The sequence below is a fragment of the Macrobrachium nipponense genome, chromosome 25, assembly GCF_015104395.2.
Source record: "Macrobrachium nipponense isolate FS-2020 chromosome 25, ASM1510439v2, whole genome shotgun sequence".
In the NCBI taxonomy this organism is placed as follows: domain Eukaryota; kingdom Metazoa; phylum Arthropoda; class Malacostraca; order Decapoda; family Palaemonidae; genus Macrobrachium; species Macrobrachium nipponense.
In genome coordinates this window covers 38,811,381-38,823,404 of record NC_087214.1, presented here as the reverse complement: position 1 = coordinate 38,823,404, position 12,024 = coordinate 38,811,381, and the positions used below count along the sequence as shown (strand labels likewise).

Here is a 12,024-nt window from a genome sequence, read left to right as displayed (position 1 = left end):
AGAGTCATTTCTGCTCTCGGTGTGAGATTGTACTACTTTTCCGTCTGCACCTGTCTATGTCAACCCAGTTTATCTGTAAATAAAGCATCAGTATCCCAGCTACCTGTCTTAATCTCTGGTCCTCACAACTTGTGACCTCCCGGAGTTGGTGACACAGCGGTTTAGGCCCAGCCTTTAACGGACTAATTATGGCTGCTCACCTTCAGAGAACCTTTAACGGACTCAATACGGCGCCACAGTTTAGGTCTCTGAAAACTCCATTACGAGGACGACACCAACGCCGTTAACAGACTAATTACGGTACTGCTTCCCAGCGTGTTTTGGTGTTTATTTTTTGAGGACGGGTAGCTGGGTGCTGGTCAGCCAACACAAAATTCAGGCAGCAGTTCAGAAACATCCATCCGATGTCGTGGCCTCCTTTGCCTCACCCGTGGGACGCCAGATATCTTCTCGACCCGCCGAACCTGTGGGCCTCCTCGGTTCTTCCCCCGGCGCCATTGGCGCACCTATGAGTCCCCAGACAACCTCCCGATGCCGCGGCTACACCCAGGGACCTGCTTTACCCACCCGACGTCGCTGCCGCACATGTGGGCCTGCTTGCCCCCCCCCCCCCCCCCCCCCCCCCCCCCCCCCCCCCGACGTCGCTGCTTGTGGGCCTCCTCCCCTGCCTGCCGACGCTGTTGCTACACCCAGGGACCTGCTTTACCTACCCAACGTAGCTGCCTGTGGGCCTCTTCAAACCCTCGACGCTGCCGTCGCTACTGGGGCTCACTCGTCCTTCCTGACGTCGATGCCACTCCTGTGGACCTGCTCACCCTTTCCGACGCCGTCGCCTGTAGTCCTCCTCGGCCCACCGACACCGCTGTCATGCCTGTGGGCCTCCCCTGCCTGCCGACGCTGCTACCTGTGGGTTTCCTCGAACTGCTGACACCGTTGCTCACCTGTGGTTCCGCTCTACCCGCGGGACGCCGCTGCCGCGCTGGGGACTTCCTCAGCCCAACCTATGCCGCTGCCGCACCTGGGGGTCCCCACGGCCCGTCCCACACCACCACCACCACACACAATGTCTTGAGGGGTAGTTTTTGTAAGGACAACGCATTTTCCCTATTTTCATTTTATCCAATCACCAAGTCGCATTGTTCTTACTTCCATCTGATAGAGCGTTTCACGGCCTTTCCACCAATGTATAACACATGTAATTCCATTATTCGTACGCCTTATGATCTTTAAATATATGACTGTAAGAAAACACAAATCTACTGTCTCAGAGTCATCTCTGCTCTTGGTGTGAGACTGTACTACTTTTCCGTCCGCACCTGTCTATGTCAACCCAGTTTGTCTGTAAATAAAGCATCAGTATCCCAGCTACCTGTCTTAATCTCTGGTCCTCACACGGGAGTTTGTAAGAATTAATTAGGCATAGACTCAGATTGAATAATTTTACTGGGGTTTATATAATTACATGGGGGTGGTAGAAAATTTAGTCAAAATTAGGTCTGTCTGTTTACTTAGCATTACTATTTGGGGTTAGTTTACCTCAATTTTACTTTCACCGGGTCGAAACTTAATTGAATTCCAGGACCAAACTGAACTGCCCTGGGAATTTTATGGCCTTGGTTTAATTTATTCATAGTCCTCATTAGATTAATTGCATTTACCTAAATTACTCTTACCTGAATTTAACTAGACTACTTAAACTTACAAAGCAATTATTAATCCTTTGGATTTTCTGACACAAGTCTGAAAACACGTTAAGCACTCGGAAGAATTGTGCGCTTAACAGCCCGTTTCATACAATTTACTGTATTACCAGAGAACACTCAGTGGAAGGAATTACCCTCGTAATTTTGTAGAGTATAGTCCTTCAATCTTCCCACTGAGTGAAAAAAATTTCCCACAAAGGGAGATTGGCATCCTCAGTGGGATGTTTTAAGGCTTGTGTTGTTGTCCTGGGATTTTTTTTTTATTTGTTACCCTTTTAAACTCATAAAATGTTTGCAACACAATTAGCATATTCCCTCCAACTTTATGAGAAAAGCTGCAAGGATCTATGCACAAGCGCCACTGACATAATTCAACTGGCAAGTGATGTTGAGTCCTCGACCTTGGAGGCATATTGTCTCAGGCTAGAGTCTCAAATAAAGAAGTATGAAGAACTCAACTAAAAGTACTTAGTTCAACTTGGAGAAGAAGGGTTCTCTGAGCAAGACCCTGATAGAACACAACTCACTGCAAAGCGGCGTCATGCTAACCAAGTCATCATGCAAAGCACTGAAGTTTTGGAGAAACTAAAAATCATTTGCGTGGAAGCCAAACCCCAGAGTATTGCAACAGAATTTAGACCATTGCATAAGGTTAAGTTGTCGTCTTTGTCACTACCAGAATTTGAAGGGATCGATGGAGAATGGCCCTCCTTTTGGGATGTTTTCGAGTCTAACGTTCACTCTCGTCCAGACTTGAGAGATGTTGACAAATTTAATTACCTGAAGGGATGTTTGAAGGGTGAAGCACTAGCTCTGATTAAAAATATCCTTGTCACGAAGGAAAACTATCTAGACGCCATTGACATGTTGAAGAAAACTTATGCTGATCCAGAGAAAATAACCTCATCTCTAATTTGTCAAGTAGCAGGCCTGCCTAAGCCTTCTGCAGATCTGGATTCACTATGTGGCTTCCGAGCTAAACTTGAACAATATGTTAGAGGCACAGAAAGAAACAAACCTAATTTGGATCACTGTACCTGGGTACTTGGTCCTTTAGTTTTCCAAAAACTACCTGGCAAGGTGAAAGAGCAAATCCAAAAGAAGTGTGGACGGGACTACCCTCACTCCTAGATATTAGAGAGGGGCTAGGAAAGATAATCCTGGCCTTGTCCTCTGGATTTTGAACCCAGGGATAAGAATAAGGATTACTCCCATAGAAAACCCAAGCCTAACCAAAGTTCTAATAGACCAGGTAATCAGACCAAAACCCAGGTTAGTTCTTACACCCCAAAGACACATGATGTCACGAATCTGAGTATTTCTGTCACTCCGGGTCAGCCTAATAAGACAGCTAGAACTCAAAGTTGTGTATTCTGTGATAGACCAGAACATAAAGCCTACCAGCGTGACAATTACAAGACCACGCAAGAACGCATTTCAAGACTTACCACACAAAATCGTTGCGTGAAATGCACTTCACCTAACCATAAGACAACAGATTGTCTTGTAAAGTTCCACAAATGTCTGTCATGTAAAACTGGACTACACCATTCAGCATTGTGCCCTGATTCCTCAACTGAAGTCTCTGCTGTGAACTATTGTGGAGACAATGACAGTGACAAAGACTTAAAGTCACAAACAAGTGGAATTCTCCCTACCTCCTTAATGAAAGTGGTGTGTCCGCCCTCTGGCAACACCAAGGAACTTAGATCACTGTTTGATTCTGGGGCGCAACGCACCTTCATCACACAAGAGGCAGTGGAAGAGTGTAAACTTGAACGAGACAATCCTGTCCAACTGAGCATCAGTGGGTTCTGGGATACCAAAGAATCTAGAGAATATAGTACGGTCACTGTACCTGTCAGGGTAAATGATAACAGCCTTGTAACTTTAAAGGCTATTGTCAAACCTAAACTACTTCAGAGCGCTAGGCTTTGTGGACTCTATAAAGATAGTCTCTGAACTGAAGAGTCGGATTGTCACCCTAGCTGACCCTAACTTGTCAAGTAGTCAGATTGACCAGGTGAAACTGCTTGTAGGCATAGATCACTACTTTGACTTCATCCATTCTCCACAAGCAAATGGAGTGAACCTGATTGAGTCCTCCTTAGGATATCTGGTCGCTGGTAAACTGCCTAGTATTGACACCCCTATCAGTACCCATTCTGTAACTGTAATGAGACTGGCAGTTCATGAACCTTCCAAAGCTGCTCTAGAGATACCACTTGAGATGTCTGATAGCAAATTTGCTGAAGACTCCATCCAACAGCTTTGGACCCTTGAATCAGTCGGAATTGTTGATCAAGGTATGTCACCTGAAGATAAATTTGTACTGGAAGAATTCAAGAATTCCATCAATATGGTTGAAGGACGATATGAGGTATCTCTCCCCTGGAAAGTCGATAAGAAACAACTCCCTACCAACTTAGAACTCTCGAGGAAAAGACTGAACAGTACTATTCACAAGCTGAAACAAACTAATAAATATCTGGAAATTTATGACTAGATCATCAAAGAACAACTGACTCTTGGCTTCATTGAAACAGTACCAGAAGAAGACCTCAAGTTGACCAACGTTCATTATTTACCCCATTTACCTGTGATTAAGGATTCAACTACAACGCCCATTCGTATTGTATTTGATGCAAGTGCCCGGATAAGCAGGCTCCTAGTCTGAATGATTGCTTATACTCTGGCCCATCCTTGACTAGTCATCTAACCGACTTGTTGTTGAAATTCCGTCTCGACCCATTTGCGGTATCGGCAGTCATCAGCAAAGCCATCTTACGGGTAGGTCTCCAACCTAGAGATTGTGATTATACACGTTTCATCTGGCTAAAAGATCCTAACAATGAAAAGGACCTTCAAGCCTATAGGTTTAGATCAGTTCTCTTTGGAGCCACCTGTCGCCTTTTCTACTCCAGTTGGCCTTGCAACATCACTTTGAAACCTACCCCACTTCACCTGAAGTTAGTTTCCTCATGACCAAATTTTATGTGGACAACTTAATTGGTTCCTTACCTACAACAGTCAGCCTCTACAGTCTTTACAAGGTTGCAAAGGAAGTTCTGTCAGATTCCGGAATGCCTTTAAGAGAATGGATCAGTAATGATCCAACCTTCAAGCAAAATGGTAACACAAGAAGGTGATGGAACAACAGAAGGCTCAGATCTTGTCAAAGTTCTAGGACTTCATTGGAACTACAAGACTGACCACTTAAGCATAAAACCCCCTACCTTTGAAGAAGCTCCGCTTACCAAACGGCTACTTTTGAGCAACCTTTCAAAAGTATTTGACCCTCTAGGATTGTTTGCTCCCATAATTATACGAGCCAGTTCTCTGCTAAGAAAAACTGTAGAGGTCTGAGGTGTAGCCTCCCTAGAGAAACAAACTTCTCCAGCGATGAAATGGTCCCCAGCAGACCTCAGACCTCTACAGTTTTTCTTAGCAGAGAACTGGCAAGACAAACAAAATTTAGAAGAGATTTTAAGAATCACTCCGTCGATCAAGAAACACCTAGAGTGGTGGCGCGATCCCATCAAGATGTCGAAAGGAGTGTCCCTCTGTCTTCAGAGCCCCGACCTAGTGTTATTTACAGACGCATCCATGACAGGCTGGGGAGCAACTCTGGGAAAGGAGGAGGTGTCAGGCCTCTGGAGAGAGGAACAGAGGCCTTGGCACATCAACCTCAAGGAGTTGGAGGCAGTTCGCTTGGCCCTTCTAGCCTTCCAGGGACGAGTCATAGGCCGAGTTGTCCAGATCAACTCAGACAGCACCACGGCCCTTTCTTATATAAAGAAACAGGGAGGGACACACCCTCGATCTCTCTTCAAAATAGCGAGAGAAATCCTGTTATGGAAGAAAGTGAGAAACATAACTCTCCTGACAAGATTTGTGTCAGGAGCCCAAAACGTCCGGGCAGACATTCTAAGCCGTCGCAATCAATTGATTACAACAGAATGGACTCTGCACCTAGAGGTCTGCCAAGAGTTATGGAAACTATGGGGACAACCATTAGTGGACCTCTTCGCGACTTCGAAAACGAAGAGACTGCCTCTTTACTGTTCTCCTATCATCGACCCGGAAGCAATAGCGGTAGGCACCATGCTATGGGATTGGACGGGGATGGATGTATACGCCTTTCCCCCGTTCAAACTCCTGGGAGAAGTAACAAGGAAGTTAGCAGCTTTGGAAGGAACAAGGATGACACTGGTCGCACCATTCTGGCCAGCAAGCGATTGGTTCACAGAGGTCATGCCCCTGCTAGTGGACTTTCCAAGAACCCTACCAGTAAGAACCGATCTTCTCAAACAGCCCCACTTCGAGAGGTATCACCAAAACCCGTTCGCTCTGAGTCTGACTGCATTCAGACTATCAAGAAATTGGCAAGAGCGAGAGGTTTTTCAAAGGCAGTGGCAAAAGCTATTGCCACCGCGAGAAGAGCTTCCTCTCGATCTGTTTACCAGTCAAAGTGGGCTGTTTTTAGAAGATGGTGTAGGAAAGAAGGCATTTCCTCCTCCATGACCTCTGTGAGCCAAATCGCCGATTTCCTTTTCCATCTAAGGAATGTAGACAAGCTCGCAGTATCAACAATTAGAGGATACAAGAGTATGCTGTCAACAGTCTTCCGTCATAGAGGCCTAGATTTGACGAATGATAGGGATCTTCACGATCTTCTGAGATCCTTCGAAACGTCAAAAGTTCCACAGGTTAAGACGCCTTCGTGGAATTTAGACATAGTTCTGAAATTTTTAATGGCGAACCGCTTCGAACCTTTGCACGAGGCCTCGCTAAAAGACTTAACGAGAAAGGCCCTCTTCCTAACCACCCTAGCCACAGTGAAGAGGGTGAGTGAGATACAAGCCATTAGCAAAAATGATGGATTTAGGGGACACAATGCAGTCTGTTCCTTGAGTCCTTCCTTTTTAGCTAAAAACGAGAATCCGTCCAATCCCTGGCCCAAGAGCTTTGATATCAAGGGATTAGCAGGGATCGTTGGTCAGGAGCCAGAGAGAGTCCTGTGCCCTGTCAGGGCTCTAAAATTCTATCTGGATAGAACAAAACAAAGTAGAGGTCAGTCGGACAATCTTTGGTGTTCCGTGAAAAGGTCTGAATTACCAATGTTTAAGAACGCCTTAGCGTTCTTCTTGAGAAGTACTATCAGGGAGGCCCATTCGTCCTGCCCAGATAGTGACCTGAAACTTCTGAAAGTCAATGCTCATAAAGTTAGAGCTGTCGCAACTTCTATGGCATTTCAGAAGAATATGGCGCTCAGCGAAATTGTGAGCACCACCTTTTGGCGAAGCAACTCTGTGTTCGCTTCACACTACCTCAGGGATGTGAAAGTGACATATGAGAACTGCTTTTCGCTTGGACCATACATATCAGCAGATTCAGTTTTGGGTACGGGAAGCAACGCGAATCCTATCCTTTAGAAAATGGATAGGTGTGCTTTGTATTATGGTTATTGGTTTTTTGGTTGTAGGGTCGACTGCTAGGCTAGGTCAGGTGGTGGTTTTTTCTTTGCTTCATTGCCCTTAAAGTATGGTCAATATGGTCTAGACACATTGTGGTCACGCCCCCGTTGTCAGATCATCTAGATCTCACCAGCTATACAGGTCACGTCCTTGCTGGAGACTCTAGTAAAGCAAAAGCAGACTTGGGTGACAGTAATCCCGAAGTCAGCTACGCTAACAGGTATGGAACCAAGATGTCTATCATCTGCATGTGAAATGTTTCCCAAAATCCTTTTATTCTGTCCCTCCCCACCTCCAATGGTGGGAATCAGCTATATATATATATCTGACAGGTAAGTGTCATGAACAAAATGATATTGTTATGATACAATAAAGTTTGTTCATACTTACCTGGCAGATATATATATAGCTGCATTCTCCAAAGTCCGACAGAATTTCAAAACTCCCGGCACACGCAGTGGGCGGCCAGGTGGTTAGTACCCATTCCCGCCGCTGGGAGGCGGGTGTCAGGAACCATTCCCATCTTCTATTCAGATTTTCTAATGCCACTGTCCCCGAGGGGAGGTTGGGCGGGTACTTAATTATATATATCTGCCAGGTAAGTATGAACAAACTTTATTGTATCATAACAATATAATTTTTTCAAAAAATCACAGCACGCTTAGTTTTTAAGATTAAGAGTTCATTTTTGGCTCCTTTTTTTGTCATTGCCTGAAGTTTAGTAAGCAAGCATCAGAAATGAAAAAAATATCATTATCAGATATAAATATTGGAATATATGACAGCACGAAAAAAAATTTCATATATAGTATGCAAATCGTGCTGTGAGCAAAACGGTTAAAGCTAATGAGTTAATTTTTTGGTGTTGATTTGTTCACTAAATTGCGATGATTTTGGTATATAACAAATTGTAAAATGATCAAAGCAACACAGAGAAAATATTATCACAATATGATGCATGAATTCGTAATGCGTGGACGTAAAAAAGTTTTTTTTCAAAAATTCACCATAAATCAAAATATTGTGCTAGAGACTTCCCGTTTGTTGCAAAAAGAAGGTAATTGATTGAATATCACTAGACTGTAAGTGTTTTAGCTTACAATTGCAGTTTTCGACCATTTCGGTCGAGTTAAAGTTGACCAAAGGTCGAATTTTTTCTATTTATCGTGATTTATATGAAAATACTTCAAAACTGATAAAAGCTACAACCATGAGTTATTTTTTGTTGTATTCTAAATGAAATTGCACACATTTTCATATATAAAACTTTATGTAACGGCTAATATAAAACGGTGCAAACATTACGACAAACTGGCGAAAGAATTTCTGATTTTTTCGGCAGAGTTACCGCCCAGACGTAAGGAAAAAGTTTTTTTCAAAGATTCACCATAAATCGAAATATTGTGCTAGAGTCTTCCAATTTGTTGCAAAATGAAGATAAATGATTGAATATTGCTAGAATGTAAGAGTTTTAGCTTACAATTGCGTTTTTTGACCATTTCGGTCGAGTCAAAGTTGACCAATGGTTGAAATTTTGTCACATCGTGAATTATATGAAAATATTTCAAAACTGATAAAAGCTACAACCATGGGTTGTTTTTTGTTGTATTCTACATAAAATTTCACACATTTTCTTATATAAAACTCTATGTTCTATGTAACGGCTAATATAAAACAGTGCAAAAATTACAACAAAGTGACAAAAGAATTTCCGAGATGTGTCGCTGATGCTTTTTAGTGCGAGAAGAAAGAAATTCGTGCATGCGCGCCTGGGTAAAGCTTGTAAACAAAACAGCAGCTTGATCCGTGAACTCCCAGCATCCCTCAAGGCGCGTGATTTAAAATTTTTCGCAAACTAGGCCTACAACTAGTTTTCCGCGAATATTTAAAAAAGTTTTTGTAGTCGATGTATCGTACATCAATTAAGCACCCAACAGACAATTTTAGTCGATGTATACTACTTCCAGTCGGCGTTTAAGGGTTAACATAGTCTGAAATATGGATATATTTACACTGTCATTTATTTAGAGTAGTCTGAAAATATGGATATATTTATACCGCCATTTATTTAGGGGAGCTCTCGTGTTACTTTGAAATGGCAGAGTGTAGGTGTATAGGCTTATTTTGTGGAGAATATGGTCCTCATATAGTAGGTTTACTAAAATGATCTGAATAAGCTTTTAGCAAAACTTGTAAGTGGTGTAAACCTAGCCATTTCTTTGCTGTAAGTTTTCGGCGAATTGCAAAATTCTACTTCTTGGCTAGATCTTGGTTTTTTGTACAGAGAACATTTCATAGGGCATGTGCTGTACAGGTATTTGCAAGCTTAGAGTTAAGTAGTTTTATTACAGCAAAGTCTTTAGTTAATTTAGCATTCATATTTTAGGTTTTCTCATTGTACCAAGTTTTTAAATTGAAAAGTTAAGAAAACTCCATGGTGTGGACTAGCGGGTAAATCGTATCATTGTTGCCTATAGGCCAATAAATCTTGTTGGGTCTTTATTTCATCGTTTCTCAATGTTGTCAGTCTCACACACACACCTCATTGCATCATTTATTGGTCCTATTTATTGGTTTTCCATTGCCAGAGGCTTGGTAACTTTTTTACTCCCACCACTGACACTCCATCATCTAAACTCCGTAAGGAATTCCAGTCACTTTTATTATTCTTATAACTCATGACATAGGGCTATGAGAGATTACATAGTTCACATAGGTGTATGATCTAGTTACTGAGTTCACATAGAATGAGTTTAATCCATAAGAAAATCCAGTCAGTTTTGTCTGCATAAGTACCAGTTTTTTTTTTTTTTAGACCAATTTAAAAAAACTCTGCTCTAAACAAATTAATCGATGGATTTCATAAACTCCTTAAACTAAACTTTTCCAAAAACTATTTTGTTTTATGAAATACAAACCACTGGTTTATAAACACCCATTACAACATTTAAAAAAAAAATTGTTTGAGAGTTTTTGAAATCCAGTGATTCATTTGTTTATCGCTGAGAGTTTTGGTTTTTAATTGGTCTTGAAAAAACAAACTTTTGGTTAATTTCTTTGGACCCAAGAGAGCAGTTTTTAAACAGTATAGTAAAAGTGGTTACTACAGGTGTCCCCCCCCCCCCTGTGAATAGTTAGAATCCGCAAATAGTTGGAACCCCTATAAAAATGCTGAAAACAGCCTATTTTGTTAGTTAAAACTCAAGAAAAACCCACTAAAGATGTTTATACTTTTTTTTTTTTTTATCACAAAAGTGCATTTTATGATGGAATTGATAAAATAACCAGGAATTTCTGGATATATCACATAGAAAATTACTGTGAATAGGCGAATTTTCCGTGAATAGTTGGGGAAATGTTCCCGTGAGAAATTCGCGAATGCGCGAGTTTGCGAATCTGGGGGGTCCACTGTAGTTTGTTTTACACTGAGCTAGCAAGACAGCACAGGCTCTTGCTTTGATTAAATTGGGAAAAACAATATTTCGGAGTTGGTGAATGAACTGTCATATGTAGTGAAACTTATTTGCATGCCAAAGTTGTTTGTTCATACTTCATTTAATTAACCATTCATTCAGTTACCTTAAGTTTGGCTGTCAAACGAAGTGTTCACTATCTTGGCTAATGAATGAATCATACGTAAAGTTTACTCACTGTAAACTAATATCTTTAAAGTAGTTTTTGAAAAGTAATATTTTCAAATACAAAAACTTGTAGGAATGTTTTTAATGTTTTAAATCTTTTTTTCTAGAGTGCTGAACGTGACATGAAAATGTGAAGTCTTCAAGAGATGGTGTCATATGGATACTGAAATCACAAATCTTATTTATTTAATTTAATCAGGGAAAGGAGACACCTACAGTGTCATAATTTTTGTAAGTATCATGCTGCACTTAACAGTTAGGTTTTGGGTTTGGTTCCTAAGTATGTTATGACAATACCATACATATTAGTCTCTCAATTTCTAATTGTTGTACATATGGTTTTGGACATTTGTAGAGATACTTTCTCTCTCTATTAAAGCACATTTCTATCTTGTGACCCTCTTGGGTTGAATATGTTATGTATTCTTCCTGCTTTCCAATTATTGAAATGTATCTGATTTATTAACATTTTTTCATTTAGATGGAATAGTAAAATATGAAGGTTCCTATTCCAGATCATGGTTTAATTTTTGGGTCATGGTTGATTTTTTTTTTTTCAAATTATTCTTGGAATGGAATATATTTATAGAGTTTAGGCCAAAAGCCAAGTGCTGGGAATTATGAGGTCATTCAGCGCTGAAAGGAAAATTGAGAATATAGCAGGATTTAAAGGTGTTGCAGGAGGAAAACCTTAAAGCAGTTGCATGAAAAAATAATTGTTAGGGGAGTGTGGAAGGTGAGATGAAAGAATATGAATGGAGGTACAGAGATGAAAGAGGTTGAAGTTAGGGATACTGCAAAGGACCTTAAAGCAACGCCTAAAATGCCTCGTGCAAGAGGTGCAAAGACCGCGCTGCTCCTCATGGGGGTCTCTCAAGCCAGACTCATACGTTACTAAATTCAAGTAAGGAGTATATTGAAGCTTTTGTTTAGAAGTGTGTGTGTGACCTAACAGTTGTTGTTTATACAAGTGTACTATACGTACCTGCATTCCACTATAACTAAATTTTGTTTGGGGAGGAATTAGGGAACTTAGACCATATGCAGTTGGCACAGTCTTGTTAGGCTATTAGGGGGTATTTTATTACCTAGGGAATAATAGGCGTAGTATTTTAGGCTAGAAGGTTATTTTACTCTATTGATATGTAAGCATTGTTGTGAAATGATTTTCTTAATTATTTTGATGTAATTCTGTTGTGCTCA

General features: G+C 41.2%; 2 protein-coding genes across 2 annotated transcripts in view; both read left to right on the top strand.

Moving 5' to 3' along the window:
• Window positions 1–12,024, top strand: part of LOC135199381 (zinc finger protein OZF-like) — a 497,889-nt gene that overhangs the window by 129,543 nt on the left and 356,322 nt on the right. The gene's annotated exons all lie outside the window — the stretch shown is intronic.
• Window positions 2,262–4,380, top strand: LOC135199053 (uncharacterized). Its single transcript, XM_064226969.1, has 4 exons — window positions 2,262–2,806; window positions 2,894–3,569; window positions 3,673–4,083; window positions 4,210–4,380. The coding sequence occupies exons 1-4, from the start codon at window positions 2,262–2,264 to the stop codon at window positions 4,378–4,380; spliced, it is 1,803 nt and encodes a 600-aa protein (XP_064083039.1).

Coding starts and splice junctions, on each gene's coding strand:
- LOC135199053 (XM_064226969.1), top strand. CDS start 2,262: ATGCAAAGCACTGAAGTTTTGGAGAAACTAAAAATCATTTGCGTGGAA. Junction 2,807..2,893: donor AAAGAGCAAATCCAAAAGAA/GTGTGGACGGGA, acceptor TTTTGAACCCAG/GGATAAGAATAAGGATTACT. Junction 4,084..4,209: donor TGGTTGAAGGACGATATGAG/GTATCTCTCCCC, acceptor ATTTATGACTAG/ATCATCAAAGAACAACTGAC.